General features: G+C 43.3%; 1 protein-coding gene across 5 annotated transcripts in view; it reads right to left on the bottom strand.

Annotated features, from left to right (window-relative positions):
- The window catches only part of LOC146188585 (membrane metallo-endopeptidase-like 1), a 158,133-nt gene that overhangs the window by 74,818 nt on the left and 64,332 nt on the right, over window positions 1–18,983 (bottom strand). For all 5 annotated transcript variants that reach the window (XR_014707559.1, XR_014707560.1, XR_014707558.1 and 2 more), the window contains 2 exons: window positions 8,658–8,850; window positions 717–815 (listed from right to left, as the gene is read on the bottom strand). Coding sequence is in view for 1 of the 5 variants with exons in the window: in XM_084603858.1 (XP_084459984.1) it covers window positions 717–815; window positions 8,658–8,850 (292 nt within the window). In the remaining 4 variants the exon portion in view is untranslated. The remainder of the gene's footprint in view (window positions 1–716; window positions 816–8,657; window positions 8,851–18,983) is intronic.

Here is an 18,983-nt window from a genome sequence, read left to right as displayed (position 1 = left end):
TGCTTATTGCTTTTATTATTAATTAACAATATTACAACATTCAAATTTCCTCTAATATGTTATGCTCCAAACGTCCACCGGGAGAATAATTGATGTTCTGATCCCAACTTTTGGAATATATTATGAGAGCTAATAACTGAACCTGAGAATTCTTCGTAGCTTGTCGAACGTTAAGCACGAGGGCAGGGTTTGCCAAACTCTTCGTAATTAGCTCAAAGGTCCATTTCAGGCATGTGCTAGACTGAGAACGGCTACAGACCGGCTATTTAAGTAAATGTATTTATATAAACAAGATAAAAGAGAACAGTGTTCCTTTTTCAAAGCCACTGAAAACCTACTCACTAAGTGAACACTTTGTATACGTAATACTGCACAATTTACACTACCTGAACTGTAAGAACGATATTGTAAACAACGTTTTATAAATAAAATATTGCTAACCATCTCTTGCGTTTTTTACGTAAGCGTCAGTATCAATGGCCACCAAAGGATATTGTACATTTTTATGGACATATTGATTGCTGCAGACAGTATTCGCAAATTCTTCATAAAATAAAAACAAACAAAAGGTTCGAGGCTTTTTGTCGTAACAAGCAGTATTTATTATTCTTAAAGGAGGCTGTGGTATATTTCGCAACATGAAAGTAAACATTATGGAAACAATTTTTCTAATATACACATGCTCGATATTGAAAACCAGAGCTCTATTTTCTTACCTTAGTAAGTAACGAATCTTTCGTTTCGTTCTTAATCCCAGCCATATTCAGTATCGATTCGACAAGGGTCTCATTAACCCTCCTGGCAATTTCTTCGGCCTAAAACAAGAATGACTCTTATTACCACATCATATTCAAGACTCGAAAGATGAAAAGTCCGAGCTATTGCATTTTGGATTGAGTAAGAAAAGCGTCAGCAGCAGCATGAAGAAGCTTATAATGCGACACTTATATGGCATTTCCGGCTTTCTACTATTAGTGCCGGTGATAGGGATGTGTTCTCTGCGGCATGGGCGGCCCTCCTAGATACCGGCTCTGGAATTGCTGCAATGCCACCTTGCTACAATGTTCAAGAATCCTGGGTTCATTACTGGTTTCTTCTATCCTAGGGAACATCACATGAAGGCCCTCCAGCAACACCTGATCACCATGTTAACCTGGAAAGATTAATTCCTTCAGTAGTATTAGGCAGGCGTATCCACTTTCCCTAAAACAGCAGTGTTGTGCAGAAAAGTCAACCTAACAGGCAACTTTACCTTTATGTTAGCTGATAACTTCGCCGATTTCCTGGCCGTTAAGAAAAGACGTTTACTAACGCTCTTCGATTATAATGCCCATAGAATATCCTTTTTTTTTTAATTTCTCTGTTTATCCATTTTTTATTGGTTTCTTTCACACCTCCAGTCAAACTCATATGTATAAGCGAGCCCAAAAACTAGCGTAAAATTCAGAGGCGCTTCAATGCTTGTGCTGTGTCAAGAGACAAGGCGCCATTGTTGTCGGCAGCTGCGTAAACCACAATTTATTTTAAAAAGGTTGTTATAATTTACGCAGCCACTCTTATATTTTTAATAGTAGTCTCAAAAATTCCGAGAAGACCGTGGAAATGCAGAAATGCGAAAGTGTAAGCGTTGCTGGTGCGCACGGTGCATCACCTTTGCTCTCGTCATAATCACCAACTAAATGTTCCTTCATCATCATTGCTAATTTCATCATTTTCATTATCACTAAAACAGAGCCATTGTCATCGTTGTCATCCTCACAGTAGACAAGGAGAATTATGATGCGTGTTTTATGATCCCGGGCGCCATGATAAAGTCAGTTCGAGATATTACACTAAATCAGATGTGACGTTGTGGGTCACGGCCTATGATATCACCATTTGATGACGTTGCAATCTCGCGGTAACTTGCGAAGCCTCGCGAAGAAGAGTTTCACTTCTCGTGGCCGGACGGACAGGGTCATGGCCGTGAGTAAGATCCAATAAAGGATTTGGCTTTTAATCTGCCGTTAAGGGCCCCCATATCTTATCAAAAGTACGGGCACGACAAACACGATATTTAAATTTCAGTGCAGCTTGGGGGCTTCACAGTGCAAGCGGCGATGCGATCGCCGACTGAAACAGTGATATCCTTCGCTTGCAAAGGAAGCCATTCTCGAACGCGAAGGAAGGAGTAAAAGATGAAACCCACTTGTTGATAATTTGGGTTTTTTGCAGGCTGTCAAGGAGTGGCGCTTACATTGTCTTCTCAAATAAAACTTTTTTAAGTTACATGCTTTCTAAACGCTGCTATTCACTCCCTTTTGAGATATTTTGTTTTGTTCCACCCTATCAGTAATATTTGGAAACGAGAGCAAAAACCTGCGTGAGGTTTCCTGATGCACGTGATTGGTTGGGCTGCCGCAAGTGATCAGCTAACTGCAGTAACTGTGGTTTCTGCGCAATTAAGGTTTCACGCTCACAGCGGCCTTATATTTCTAGTCGCAGGCTAGAAACTGCAATCTAGCGACTCCTTATTATTCTGGTACATTAAGATGTTTATTGAACGCTGCCTGGTGGTTTCGCTTTACAGATGCCAACTTTAGCGTAGTTTAAAGGACGACAAAATTAAGATATTTCTTGCGCACTACCACCCTTTATACTAGGCTTCGAAAGGAAGCCTTCTGCACTAGCACAAGATGGAGTAAGAGTGGAATGACTAATAATCTGCTAATTGACATTCTTTTCTAGGCAGCTAAGAAAAGATAAATACTTCAGCTTATAAGCTTTAAGCTTAAAACTGGCTCTTATCTGGCTCTGTGGCTGTTCTTTTCACCAATTTTTATTTCCCCCTCTTCCGTTACGCATAATTAGCCGTGAGCGGAAGTGACATGTCGACATGATCTTCAGCTAGTGCACAGACGACGTCGGTAATTATGACACCACTTTATTATTGTGTCTTGTGATGCCACTTATTCCAGTAGTGATGCCAGAATTATTGCAAAGCTCCCAAACAGATCACGAAGAATTTAGAGACGCCAAACAAGATGGAGCTTCCTGTAGTACATCATCACGGCTTTACGCACGAGCTGCAGCCTGAGCGCAAGTAAAACTGCGATATAATTTATAGATTGGTTCATCACGGTCCTCTAAGCTATATAACGCTTCCAAAATATTCTTACGGACGACAAGGAAGAAGAAGCGGGCAGTGGCCCGGGCACGAGCGCTCGCGCTAGGCCCGCGAACATTCATTAAACGTCATCTACCATGGTCATCGGTCATGTTCTGTCTCCTGTCTTCATCGGCTTGCCGCTTCGTAACATTTGGTTGGAGGTGCGGCGTACGGCATCCCCATCCTCGCCTTGGAGCATCGACGCCACCTTTAAGCCGGGACCATCACCGAGGGCCCAGGGACATCGCCGAGCAGCTTCGCCCCAGCCCTTCAAGCCCAGACCTGAACAACTATCACCGCCCAGACCCAAGCCCGGACCTGAAGACAAGAAGAACAGACATACCAATCAGAACGGAGACGAAGGACCCGAAAGACCCGAATGACCTGAAGGAACCGATGGACACGAACACGCAACCCCCGCCCAAGCTGCCCGACATGACCTCGAGCCATCGGTCCTATGAACCCTGGTGACGGATGGTTGACAGCTCCAAGGGAGGCGGATCACCCACGCATCAGACATCGTACCCGCAAACCGTTCTATTCTTCCTTCTTCCTCTTCTTCTTCAAGCATCCAGACACGCCCATCATCATGCCATAAAATCATTAACATCGCTAAACTTCCTCGTCCACGATCGGGACGATCGCTCGGTGGCCCCGGGTCATGTTACGGACGACAAGGAAGAAGAAGAGGGCAGTGGCGCGGGCAGGAGCGCTCGCGCTAGGCCCGCGAACATTCATTAAACTTCATCTACCATCGTCATCGGTCATGTTCTGTCTCCTGTCTTCATCGGCTTGCCGCTTCGTAACAATATTATTCGGCAACACAATAAACACGAAGTACCTAACTTAGCACCTTGTTATTAGCCGATTGAGATAATATCGAAGAGCAGAGAAGGGCGCTTAAATGTTTTTTTTTTTCCGACAGCATTTGAAACACGTTTCATTTAAACTCTCTCGTTACTGTTTATCTGCTTCCTTTTATGGTATGTCTTTCCTACGTACTCATATTTCGTAGTTACCGAAAAAATTCGCTCATGCTCACTCTGATGTGCTAGAATTCTTGCTCGGAGACAAGCTGCATTTTCAGCAATATCGTCGTGTACGAGCACGACTGGACAGGACTTCCTTCCTGAGCGTAATATAGCAGATGGTATAGAGAAAATAACATCTGAACTTTATCGTCCTTTAACGTTAGAAAATTCACCCTCCAGTTTAGCGTACTCAATATATTAAGAGAGGTCAGTGCGGCTGTTTCCAGGCAGCGACAGAATATACACATGACCTGGGCGAACATGTTAGGTGGTTGCCAACTTGCAGCGTTGCTTGCGTTGTGTCGGCAGACAATGTCGACTGGTCACTAGTGGTAGTGGTGCCAATCAAAATCGTGAATTATATTTCGCACTAGTTTTCGTTCTTATTTTGAGTAAGGAGGTGAATGAAACGAAAGAAAAAAGGACCAACCGCTGATATTTTAAAAAGTCATGTCCAAAACGCCTGCGTACGTGAGTAAAGAGCTCCTATTGAACAGCCTTCAAATTTTTTCTCCGTTACTCCAGTTTTTCTCCGTTACTCCTTGTTTCGCTTGCGAGAACGGCTTCCTTTAAAAGCGTTACGTAGTGAATGACACTGAGGAACGACTCCCTCATTTTCAAAAGTGCGTGTTATGAGGCAAATTGGTTCTGCATTTTGTAGATGAAGTTAGAGCAAACAATTTGACAAAGGCAAGGCAGACACATGTATGAATAAAGACAGGCGCTAATTTATATTGCCCGTTATGTTATATTTAAGTTGCCGCTACCACCTTAAACATAAACGCAGCTCTTAAACCCAATATATGAAGTTTGGCATACCCATGTACTTTATAGGCTATGGCAGCGGTTTCCGACCGATTTGAGACTAGCACTGGAAATATATATCGTGGCTGGAAACAATAATTACTACTTTTTGCCACTCTAAATTATAGTTTGCATGGTGTCCGATTGTATTGCCGGCTTTTCGCTCATGACAAATGGCAAGCATTAAGCGCGCCAGGGGACCTCCGCAATAAATTTTGCTCTCTCTTGTGGTTATATTAGGATGGTGGTGATTAAAAAAAGAAGGATGAAGTGCAAAATAAAAAAAAATACATATACGAGGCTATATATAAGCCAATAGATAAAGTAAGCGCCTTTCCTTGGCGGACAGATAACTGAGCAAATTATCAACTAACCACTAGCTATTGTCGGTTATAGCTTGTTTCGCGTCTCGGAACGGTTCGCTTTAGAAGCTTCAGGGGGAGTACAGTGAGCAAGGACGCTATATTTTAATTGTCCTATAACCGACGTTGATTCGCCGATCGCGTCGTGAAGCCCTGACGCTACGTTGTATTATATATCGAATTTGACACGTCAATATTTGTGTTGTTCTTTGTGAGTTGTATGATACAGTCTAGACTACTATCAGAACTGTATTGCGTGCCTCAAGACATTAACAAAGCTACTTCCAATCTTAACCATACTTCGCACAGGTGCCAACAATATTGCCAACGCGCAATGCAGTTTGCCGCGCCTGTCGTGGCGCCCTCATGCACAACCCAGCTAGACGAAGAAAGAGTTTTTGGGCCATCCAAAAAGGCTTTTTTATGCTATCTGCCTTCGCTTATTGGCATGAATATTGGCACTATGTCGAAGCCGCGCGTTGTGTGCAGTGAGCTAACTGGGCTACGTGGAGAAAACCTTGTCGAGAAACATTGTTAGCTACATGAGTTGTTCTGATGGTTAAGAATGTGGTGTGTATATGTAGCACCGTATAGAATGTCAGGGAAGCAGTTTGGAAGGTCCCAATATGCAATAATGCGGTTCAGGACACCGCATTATTAGGGTGGTATGAATCGGAGGAAGGGAAGCCACAAAGCAAAATGGAAATCTAGATAAAATAAATATAGACTTTGAAAAACGTCCTGTTCCACGCGCTGTAGGTGATGAACGATTGTTAAATCGTGTCCCTTACAGCCTACATTCGGCCCATATTCTTATTATCTACGCTGCCTTCTTATGGAGGCTTCTCTTAAAATGGTTACATCTGTAAGCCGTTAGGCACAAGTAGCACTATTTAAAAGTGTTAGAGAATGACACAGCCTTAAAACAAATTTTGCCGCATATTCGGGTTAGCGTCGCCACAGTACATTAAGGTTGCTTGTAAAACCAGCTTTCTGTGTTATACCGGTGTGGTTAGAATGCTAGGAGAATGGGTACACCTAATCCACCGTTACAGTTTCTGGTTCCTAGATTTGTAAGGCCTCATGCTAGGGAAATTCTCTCTTACTAAGGCAAGTTAATTTAAATATTTATATGTATTATGAACCACATATTTTTCTTAGCTAGACATCTTGGCATGAAAGTTGAATAGAGAGACAATCTGCATATACGAATTCTTGGCGCTGCCCCTAAGGTTCAAAAATAGATCATATATGTCGCTGGTAAAATATCAGTTAGAACATGCGACCGCAATGTGAGACCATTACCAGGTAAACGTGATCTACAGGTTACAAGGTACAACAAACTGTCCGGCAAATTTATGTAAAATGTGCACCATAAATGTCAGCATAGATAACGAAGCAAGTCAGATTATAGCCCCCGGCCTCAATAATGCAAATGAAGCAAATGTTTCAACCTTTAAATGGAATTAGCGTGTGCTCAACAGGCCTTGAAAAAGAATATACTTTTCCGCACCCTCATTACATTCCATTTTCGATGGACCACAGTTTTATAATAGGTGCAAATAGGCCTTTCAGTGAAACGAACTAGGTGTATTATTTGTTTTCTCGTCAGTATTTTTCACTGTAATGAGTTGCCTATTCAAATTGATTTCTTTGTTAAAAATGTAATTTTATTGGTTATCATTTCTATATGGATTGATTCAGTGTTCTATTATATCAAGCGTTGTAGACTAAATACTCTTGTTTCTGGATTTATCCACTTCACTGTTTCAAAGACAATACACTGCTCAATTCTCGTCCATTCATTTTGTCTAATTTCTTTCTACTGTTCTTCATATTTAGGTTGTACCTAGTCTATTGCTATGATGTATCAAAAATGCATAGTGCGATCTAAATAAGTGAGTAAATTAGAAAAACCAAAATACGCACAGTATTTTTCTTTATGCGTATCATTATCTACATATTAATATAAGAAATACCGTTCAGTATGGTTGTGTTGTCATTTTTCATTTACCCAAAAGCGTTCTGTCACATAGTGAATCGATTTCACAGCGCACACGAAACCAGACGCCCTCCTTTCACTAACGCCCCATAGGCATCCTCCAAAGCATATGTAGTGTAGTACATTTGGGAACGTTTAATGTAAGGCATACCTTGAGTACATTTCTGCCGAGTATACAAAGACAATGTTGAATAATGCAATGCAAAGATACAAAAAACAACACTTGTCCTTAAAAGTTCTGTGAACTAGGCAAAATTTTTAAATATGGGAAAAAGCACTCTACAATACGATATTCTAGTTCAAAAATAATGTAAACAACATCTGTAAGGACTGCGTATTCGACTCGAAATATTTTACAAGTCATAGTTCCTCAGCAAATATATTCTAGAACAGAGCATATCTGGTTCCCTGAACCAAGACGCCAAAAGTTACTTGCCTGGCTGTATGCGTTGCAGACGTTGTTACATCGGAACAGGTCCCATTCTGAGCTGATACTAATGTTTAGGCAATATTTCCTCAGGTGAACCAGCAAAATTTCATAAAGTACATTATATTTCATTCAATTATCGTTCCGAAAGCAGTAACCGTGATATACACGCTTGTAAAACGTTTAGTATGGTGCATATTGCTATTTTTGTTGAAAAGGTATAGCTTTAGAAGCACAATGTCTATTTCGGAGTGGTTTATGCTAATGTTATGCTAATAGCTCTGAATGAAAGGCTAACGTTGTTATTACGTTAAAAATGTTATCCAAATCCATACGACATTTGTGCAAAAATACATTTCTCGACTTTTACGGAGTGGTATAAATTTTCAGATATGCGTACATATGTAACCTAAAACATCTAAAGTGTGTGCACGTTATGTATCAAGCACAGAGTGGTTTGTTTGCGTCCAACTTTTCTCTGATGCGCCAGACATGGTATTCAGAAATTTTTCAAGCAGTATGCTTCTTTGATCTAGTAATTCTTCCTGATTGCCGCGACACGAAATCGTTTTGTACGAAGGCAAATCTGCATGCCGTCATTACAAAGTTATGCACAATTCGTTTATTACAGAATTTATATGTCTAATCATAAAACACGTGATATCTACGCCCAATAATCTTTATATCAATGTAACTACCCTTTCAATTCTGTGTTCTTTTCGTCTACCATTGAAGGTAGCATCAGCTATCCCTAGAAAATGCTCTATGTATTTGCATATGTTCTGGAACCCTGATCTATGACCAGCATGGGAATGAACATGGACAACCACCATGTACGAAGACGCACCAAGGACTGAAAAAGTGCATAAAAATCTTTGCTTACCTGTTTTTTGGCTTCCAGGTCGAATGTGTTTCGGGCATAAACGTATGTGAAAGGCTCTGGCAGTTCCTTTCGCACAAGATTCAAGCAATCCCTCATCCGGTTTTCGTCCTTTGTAAGAAGAGCATGTAGGTCTTGCCAGCTGTTTGTGAGGCTGTATATAAACTTGGCACCTGCATAGTTGTATAGCTCTTCCCTTGAAGAAAAACCATAAGCTATAATTTACCTTACGATTAATTTTCAGGAATCGTTCTGCGTGGTGCTCACGCTGTCTCCATTTGAAACCTGTACCATGAACTGTAAGGACGAAATGTAAAAGCATGTTGCTGTCTTTATAATACTTGTCGGCAACTTTTATGGTTTTTAGAAATAACGTCTTGTAATATGGCCAATTAAAATTTCCGACTCGAGTTTGGTAAAAATACAGCTTCGTGTAGAAGCACATGAATCCGAATTTTCTGGTAGTGGTGTTGTGCTATACCCAAAGCGGATCCTGTTTAGGTAATTAAAGCCTGCTTTACGCGAAGTAATATCGTACTTGGAATCTTCATGCATTATATGAGTAAAAAATTAAAGCTTTCGCTTACGTCTACATAAAAGCGTAAATGGCGAAAGCCAATTTATAGGACTGCTTTTACTAACTCTGTCATCATTTTCGTCCTTACTATCGCCAGCACCATTATTGTTACAGCCATCATTATCAAAAAAGTTCACCACAATTGTCATCGCAAATACCATGATTATGATTGTGAAAACACGCAGCGTCATTTCACCCCTACTATCATCCTCACGCTAGACAAGGAGAATGGCGATCGATTTCTCACGTCTCCCGGCATACACTCACATGGAACGGACGCGAACTGCACCATAAGCTTAGCAAGGCTGTCGCCCTAATATTTTATGAAATTTGAAATCTGAGCTCGACGACGTCTTTGAATGCCATTAATTAATACCAAAAACCTTGGGTAAGATTGTAAGATGGTGCAAAAGCATTATGGTGTTGGTTTATTATTATCAAAAAGTGACTTCATGTATTTGCTGAATAACACTTCTGACTGAAGTATTGTTTCCGGGTTAGTGACAGACGGCAGGCATGCAAATAGGAATACAATCCACTTAACTACACTGCAATGGGATCAAGAAGGTAATGTAATCAAGTAAAAAATGAGATGAAAGATAATGTCCCCTTTTCTTGACGTTGATGCAAGATAAGTAAAACCATTTTGAGCTGTAGCGTTAACTATACTTTGAGAGAACGTGCTGAGTACCTCGTGAACAATTGATGAATGCCGTGGAAAATTGGCGATCAAAGTTATGCACATCGTCACAATTGACTTAGAACTGAATTAGACAGCCTGCCCTTCATTCTATGGAGATTAAATACAAGCTGCACACCAATTTGCCTTCTAGTTTCCCCGAAATACTCCGGCCGCCAGTCGATTTTACCCAACGAGACCTTTTGAAGCAGCCTAAGACCACAACTGTTGAGCCATATAGCTTGCTCAATTGCAAACGTAGTTAAGCTAATACGTCATAACATTCTCATTCCGACGGACATGCTCTTTCTGGAACGTGATGAAAACAGTTGTGAATAAGAAGGCAGGAAAAAATATATCAGTTCGTGTGTAACCCGGCAGCCGATTGCAAAAAGGTGGTACATGAAACGTATTACGGTACATACGAGGGATTAATTACTTTCTTCCTCCTTGGTACGCCCTCTTAAAAACCGCAGAATCTACGGTAGCACCGATTTTGTGTAGCGTAATTTATTTTTTTTTTTCTTTTGCCTATAAACATCTCGCAATTTTTATATTGTTGAGTTCCACAAGTTATGTAAAAATATCCACTTCAATCTTGTAATTTTAGAGATAATTTTTCCTGTACAAGAACCTCTCATAAACCCTCTAGGGCTAATTGAGCACAGGTGTCGATGTGGTAAAAGATATCCATAACTGACAAATTGGAAAAGCGTGCTATCAGAACTGACCGAAGCATTACATTGTGACATGAAACAGAAGCTGAACTGTGATGTTCACTTGGAGAGGACTTATGGTCCTCCGTTCGGTTTGAACGTATGACAGCGTGTGGAGTGCAACCTCAAAGCTGAACGAGGGCTTGGCAGAAGATAAACATTTCGCACTCTAGCGATTTACATCACGCCTCGGTATCAAACATAGCACATAGATGAATGAAACAATACTGGCGTCATAATGACCACTGCTTCACAGTGCCCTTGTGCAGACCTTTTAAGCACAGAGAAACCATTGGGTAACTCCAGAATCCACAACGCGAACTAATGTGAAAAAAAAGGCAAGTCGCTGGAGTCTAAATATACTGGATACACAAGCTAAACCCGGAGGATCTCTGACTGAAATTCTTTACATGAAAAAGGAGCGCAATTATCCTGTTTATAAATATCTTTCTTTTAGGGAGAAAGAAAGAAAGGAATAGGTGTTCAGAATCAGAAAAATAAACGGCAACACCCTAAAATGGATATTTACCCACGGATGATGGATTTAGATCCACTTAGGGGTATGTAACAGAACATTAAGAAGTGATGTGCGAAAGCGCACTAATCGCCTGAAAGTAAGAAATTAATGGAGTATGCGCAAGGTTATCAAAACAATGAGGGCTAAAATTTGTTCACAATTTCATAGTTTATAATCTCGGAGAATATTAAATAGATGAATGTCTCGCTTGTTTACGGCCGGCTAATGGGCCAAATATAATTCTAGACCTATAGGTACCTAGTGCGTTACTCTACTAGATGTTCTAATTTCGCGCGTTCTTCAATTGATGGGCGTTTGAGCAGATTATGCTCCACTGTCTCGACTGCATCGCATATGGGGCGTTGTAAACTGTTAATTTCACCTCAATGGAATGCTTAGCTTTTTGAGAACCACCTTTGAGCAGAAGTCGGCAAAAGAACTTTTTTCCTTTTGACAAGATAGTCAGGGAGGTAGGCAAAACCTGAGATTAAATTCATTGTCCAGAATAAAGAACTAATACTATCCGGTAAATCCAAAGTCGCGCTCTTTCTTCGTACCCTATGGTTTAGCCAGGCAGGACATAACGGAGTTTGTGAAGCCGAATCTTCTGTAGTCTTGATGCCAAAAGTATATTGCGAGACACTTCGTTGAATTTTAGAGAAATGCTTTACTGGCCTAGCTTCGCGAGTTTCATCGTCTTCAGCCGTCGCCTATATGACGCATGCGCCATCGCTTTGGCAACTAGCTGCTCCGTGCTCCGCAGGTGAGCCGGCTGCAGCTTGGTATCCGGCTCTGTGCCGGGACCAGGGTCTCCGCAGCTGCGGAGACCCTGGTACCGCAGCTGCGGGAGTATACGGAGCATGCGCAGTTGCAACCAGACGCGTCATCGGGGACAATAGTCAGCGCACGTAGAGCGTTCGGCGCCTTCGGAGATGGCGAGAAGCCGCTTCAGACGACCCGGAAGTGATAGCATGGCGCGAACAGAATGAACCACAAAGAAGTGGGACCCGCATATTGAGAATAAAGCAAAATACCGTACTAACCATTGGTCAGTCTTCATAGCAATAAAAGAACCAAATGAAGATGCGTAAACACAGTTCAAGTCTAACATTGTTTTCGCTTGTCTAAAGTAGCATAACCACGTTTAGCCACCGCCAGTTGATTTCTTTCTTCTTTTGTTTTTGCGGTAACGATTACTCCACAGTCAGCCAGTATTTGCTCACGCACTAAAGTTCTGTTGCTGTCAATAACTTGATGGTTTATGCAGTTAGTGCTTAAATAAATTAGCTAATGATTAGTTTTGTTCACCAGCTTGGAAAACTATTTCACAGCTGCTTCGAAATTAGTTAAAATCGCGCAGTCGCAATGGCGTTTGCGTTGCCTATTTGAAGACGGGTTCTTTCGTGCCATGAACAACTGCTGCAAGAGACGGTGTCTTCTTCTACAGGCGAGAGGAAGCATTAGACTTACTGATGGCAGAAAAAGGCCATGGAAGGAATGTTTTCGACAAATTGAGCCTCCGGCGCACTCAAGATATTCTATTAGCAAGCCTCAAATTTCCTCGTCGTTTCAAGAATTTTCATGTTTGAAAAGCCACATATAGGCTCACATTTGTATAGCCTTTTTAAAATGTCCTCACGCATGTTCTGTTCTTATTTCGGTAGCCTAGTGTTTTTAGAGAAAATTCTTCAGAAAGGAAATTCGAACCCTTGCGAAAACGCCTGCTTGAATTATTTATTTAAGCGATATATGTGTTGTTGTGGTTTTTGGTTGGATTTAAACATGCTTGGGGCCTTCTTTAAATATTTAGTTGCACAGCGATGATTTCGAGTGTAGACAGTTTTTTTTTTTTCATATTTCGAAATTTGCTTAAGGGGGTTGTTCCATTTTGATAGGGTGCTCGAGTATTCATTGCTTCTTTGTTGCTTTTGGAGGATAGTTACTATTTAACTGATGAGACAATGATCGTTATTTTTCCGGGCGCTGTCTTTATTTTATTCATGACGCTACTTTTAGTGAGCGTGCTCAGCCTACGAGAATATATTTTGCTAGCAATAATTTTTCAAGTTTTTTTTGTATTCGTTTGTAGACACTTATTCACATAGCATTCTTTTCTAATAGATTGTTGTTGAATTCCTGAGATAAATTAAATAATATGCCCTAATTACATTGCAACATTTGCTGCACCCACACCACTTCCAATTTTTTCTGCAGACAAACAAAGGTTACCCGGGGGCAAAATTTAGCAAACTCAGTTACGTGCAGAACACTGTAGCCTATAAAATATGCTTTTGTTTCATTTTCTCGTGCTTTTTCCTATGTTTATGCCTTTGTCCTAAGGTTTCCATACATAATTAAACCTTCATAAATTGGGAAAAAATTATTGACAACAAATTACCTGTTTATGCCACAACAACTGTCAAGCATTATCGTTTAGTGCTCGGGCTTATCTTCTTTGATTCATTACATGCTGAAACTACCTTAACCGCTGCACATTGTCAATAGAGTTCCCATATTAAAGCAAGATAGCTGGAAAGGTTTGCAATATGTAACTATAATGCTCATTCCTACATCACCTGGCCCGAGCGGTCGCGTCTATATTTACTTCAAGAGTGCTAGAAGACTGGCGTCAGCAGCATCGATTGGAGGCGAGATTGACAGAAAGCTTTCCATGCAGCTCGTAGCGGAGCAACCCCGTCATTTCCGACACACAGATTGCGCAGATCGCAGTCCCTAAACTGCATTTTTAAGAATTTCTGCTTCATGGTTCTACCACATATTTCGGCTAAAGAAGGTGTATAAAGTGAGTATACACGCTATGGTTATTTCTTCATTGAACATATGCATTTACATGTTACATTCAAAGCACAGGTCACATTGATATTATGAATATAGTAATATTGTGCCTTAAATACCTTTGCCTATAGCAATAAATTTGTGTTTTATGCAGAGTGTTCAGCGCGAAAAAGCTATTCCCAGGAGAAAGAAGACTACTTTACCATGATAGCTTCTTCTAGATCTTACGGTTTGTAATTCACCCACAGCAAATACAGAACATGGATAAAGCAGAAGCAACATGACATGCGCTACTTGCAACTTTTATTGAATAGCGAAAAACTTGATTATATAGTAATAAGAGGATGAGGTGGGATGAAAAAGAAACAACAGGTGAGTTGGCACCCGCGAGAAACCGGAAAAGGCAATAGGAGCTGCTTAGGAAGTTCAATAGTATTGGAAACATATGTAAAAATTGCACTAAGTAATGCATCACTATTATAAGGGATGTAGTCGCATGACCTCCAGTTTTTTGTTTTTTATAGTACCTTTCTGAACTCGCGCCACGTTTGCATCTTTTTTCTAGCTAGTTACACTAGTCGGCAAGAGTATTGTGAAAGAAGGCCAGGTCCAGACGGCAAGGTCGTGAAGGCAAGGCAAGGTATGCCGTGTCAGCGTTTAATCTGATGGAGAAAATCCAAGCGCGCGCCAGAGCCGGCGCCGCGGGACGATGATGATGGTATATGCAAGAGGAAGAAGAATATCATGGTATGTACAAATAAAAGAAGATCCGTGGAGGGCTCACACAATCTGCCCGGGGGGTCGGAAGCGGCCAGCCTGGCCGCTCCTAACCAACCGATGTACCGCGGCGCACAAACGGCTTCAAGCGAGATACATGAACAATTTCAGTTCCACGGTGGCGTCGGTCAGCTGGGGGATCAACAGGTGTGACTCGGTAGTTTACTGGGGAAGTTTGGTTGATTACCTTGTAGGGACCAAGAAAGCGGTGCTGAAATTTATAACTAAGGCCAGGGGTGCGCAGTGGTGTACAGAGCAGTACTTCGTCACCAGGACAAAAAGTGACGACGTGATGCTTCGAATCGTAGCGACTCTTGCGGTCTTGCTGGCACGCTTCTGTGTTGAGGCGGGCAATATGACGGCATCTGGCCACACGGGATAAGAACTGGGCTGGTAATGATGAGGAGTAGTCGGGCGTAGAGAAGAAGGAAGTGTCGAGGATTGTAGTGGGGGGACGGCCGAAAACGAGGAAAAATGGGGAGTAACCGGTAGTCCGCTGTACTGCAGTATTGTAGGCGAATGTGACGAATGGTAGAACAGTATCCCAATTTCGATGATCCGGTGTGATGTACATGGATGGCATATCCGATAGGGTGCGGTGAAATCGCTCAGTCAGGCCGTTAGTCTGGGGATGGTAGCTTGAGGTTGTCTTATGGAGGGTTGATGACGCACGAAGAACTTCGGATACGACTGTCGATAAGAAGGCCGTCCCGCGGTCACTTAGAAGCCCCCGTGGAGCGCCATGACGCAATACAATTGACCGCAAAAAGAAATTAGCTACCTCGTCAGCGGAACCAGTCGGTACCGGGGCCGTCTCAGCATAGCATGTATGGTGGTCGACAGTTGTTATATTCCAATGGTTACCCCCACTGGAGAGGGGTAGGGGACCATACAAGTCGATACCGACTACGTCGAATGGTGTGGCGGGACAGGGAAGGGGCTGTAGGAGACCAGCGGGGGAAGAAGTCGGCCGCTTACGACGTTGGCATAGGTGGCAGGAAGCAACGTATTTAGCTACGGTGGTAGACAGGCCAGGCCAAAAGAATCGTCTTTTCATGCGGTCGTATGTTTTGTTAAAACCAAGGTGACCTGCAGTAGCGTCATCGTGGAAAGCCGCTAGTATACGTGGGCAAAGCGCACGCGGTACGACTGGGAGCCAGTGAGTTCCATCAGGATAATACACGTAGCGGCGTAGTATGCCATCTTCAAGCTTGAAATTGCGAAGCTGTCGGCGAAGCCTAGCGTTGGGTGGGCTCGAAGCGCCGATATGGCGGTCGATGATGGACCGACAGTAGTCATCAGCTAATTTCTGTGAGCGGAGAGCGTGCTTGTTCTCTGAGTCGTCAAAAGAAACTGCAGTAATATGCGTCGGTGGAAGCGATGATCGGCTGTGGTCAGAGGTGGAAATGCATTGTGAAGAAAAACAGCAGGCTGATTCCGAAACCGGGCAGCGAGAAAGAGCGTCGGCATCTTGGTGTTGGCGGCCCGATTTATAAACGACGTCGAAATGGTATTCCTGCAGGCGTAGAATCCAACGGCCAAGTCTGCCTGTCAAATTTTTCAGTGAAGATAACCAGCAAAGAGCATTGTGACCGGTAACAACTGTGAAATGCCGACCACATAGGTAAGGGCGAAACTTTTGAACAGCCCAGACGACGGCGAGGCATTCCTGCTCGGTAATGGTGTAGTTTTTCTCAGCTGGAGTCATGGTCCGACTGGCGAAGGCAATCACTTTCAAACGTGAAGTTGCATCGCGCTGCAGAAGTACAGCGCCAAGACCGTGACCACTGGCATCAGTGTGCAGGATGGTAGGAGCGCTGTCGCTGAAGTGGCCAAGAACTGGATCTGACGTGAGGGCGTGCTTTAGGTCGTTAAAAGCAGCGTTGCACTGTTCAGTCAGTCCACATGAAAGGGCTGCGCGCTTTAAGTAGTTCATGAAGTGGCGCAGCAATAGTTGCAAAATGTCTTATAAATCGCCGGAAATATGACGGCAGTCCGAGGAAACGGCGCAAATCAGCAGTCCGTTGCGGACGAGGAAAGTTCAAGACCGCACTGATTTTATCAGGGTCTGGACGAATGCCGTCACGGATAACCAGATGTCCCAATATTTTATTTCCTTCTGTGCAAAGTGGCACTTCTTGGTGTTGAGCTGAAGGCCCGCTGAAGAAAGACACGTCATGACTTCATTCAGGCGCGTGAGACGGTCATTAAACGTTGCCGAAAAGATAACAATGTCGTCCAAGTAACATAAACAGGTTCTCCATTTTAAGCCACGAATCAATCATTCTTTCAAATGTCGCTGGTGCGTTACACAGGCCGAAGGGCATAACATTAAACTCGTAAAGTCCATCGGGCGTTGCGAAAGCGGTTTTTTCTTTGTCGCCCTCATGCATTGGTATTTGCGAATAACCTGAGCGGAGATCCAAGGTCGAGAAATATTCGGCGCCTTGGAGAGAGTCAAGGGCGTCATCTATTCGCGGCATCGAGTAGACATCTTTACGGGTAATTTTGTTGAGTGCACGATAATCAACACAAAATCGTACCGATCCGTCCTTTTTTTTTAACTAATACTACTGGGGAGGACCATGGGCTTGTTGATGGACGAATAATATTACGACGGAGCATGTCATTCACATTTTCTTCGATTACTTTTCGTTCCGAGAGGGCAACTCGACAAGGTCGTCGGCGTACGATCTAGTTACCTCCAGTAATGATGCGGTGTGGTGTGCAACACTAGTCCGTCCCAGTGGCGGGGAAGTGGCATCAAAAATAGCTTGATGGGCTTGAAGCAATTCCATCAATTCTTTGCGTTGGTGCGGCATGATGTCCGGACTGATTGTCTTCGACAGCATGGGAAGAGAGACGTGCGATGAATCACGTTGCTGAGGTAGCGGGGCGGTGAGCACCATCATGGACTTAGGGTGAGCCTCCACTATGCATGGCAGGTAAGTTGCTTTAGTCAGCACGATGGATTAACGGGATGTGTTCGTGGCAGCTACTATCGCTTAACCGCTGCTGAATCGTACAAGACTTGAAGGGAAGGCGATTCCACGTGCAGGATGACGATGAGATGGTGCGATGAGTACATCCCCGTCAGTGATGTGTTCTGAAACAACGGTAACAAGTTTTTCGCACTGTGGAGGCAATACAGTATCAACTTCGGCAATGAGGGAATGAGGTCCTTCAAACATGTAAGATGAAAAATCACTGTCATATGAATGACACGGTCGCCACAAGAAATTAACGCTGAAGCGGTCGACAAAAAATCCCATCCAAAAATCATCTGATGCGCACACGGTGAAAGCACAGCAAACTGCACATGGTGATGGACGCCGTCTATAACAATTCGAACTGTACACTTTGCTGAAGGATGTAGAGGGACGTCATTTTGCTCCACGAAGTTCAGGTTCATCATATGGTGTCGTTACTTTCCGCAAACGGTGGCACAAATCAGCATGACTAACAGAAAGTGCAGCTCCTGTGTAAATCAAAGCTTCGACCGGTAATCACTCAGCTAAAACGGAAATCATATTATACGGGCGATGAGGAGGACTTTTTGTAAGTTCGCAAAGTGCAGTTTCTCCTCCGGAAACTGCATCGCTTAGTTTTCCGAATTACGGACAGGAATTGTTGTTGCTGGTCGAAGTGGCGAAATAAAGCGGCGGTATGGGGAAGGGGACCGGCGTCGGGATACATGAGCCCCGCTTGGTTCAGACGAGGATACCGGCGGTGGAGAGAATCGACGAGGTTGGCTGAGAATTGGTCGTCGCTGATAATATGCAGGTATGTCACTTTCGAAGGCGTCATAACCACGTCGCTCGTTCTGAATGCGTCGGCGACAAAAGCGAGATATATGTCCTCGAATTCCACAATAATAGCACACTGGGCGAGAGGGGCGCCAAGGTGCGTAATAGGGTGGCGTCGGTTGAGCCGTCGTCATGGCGTTGATGTGGTTGTAGGGTGGTGCTTGGGGTGGGGGAACAAAAGGAGGAGGGGATGCAGCGACGTTAGCGTAAGTCGGTGCTGGGCGAGGTGCAGGAGGATCAGATGTGACAGGGTGGTTGATAGTGGCCAACTCTTCTTTAATGATGTGGCGGAGGCCGGCGTCGTTAGGAGACGAATGATCGCACCCGTGCCGGCAGAAAGGGCTGAGGGCTTGGAGCTCCTCCCGGATTATCGCTCGAATCATGGCTCGTAGATCGAGGTCAGTAGAGGTCGGGGCAGTAGAGAAGCCGGGCTGCAATCGGGAGGACTGTAGCTGGTGGAG

The sequence above is a fragment of the Amblyomma maculatum genome, chromosome 5 (assembly GCF_055883805.1).
Source record: "Amblyomma maculatum isolate TAMU_Amacu chromosome 5, ASM5588380v1, whole genome shotgun sequence".
NCBI classification, from domain to species: Eukaryota; Metazoa; Arthropoda; class Arachnida; order Ixodida; family Ixodidae; genus Amblyomma; species Amblyomma maculatum.
Note: the sequence above shows the minus strand (reverse complement) of the source record. Positions and strands in the feature narration are given on the sequence as shown.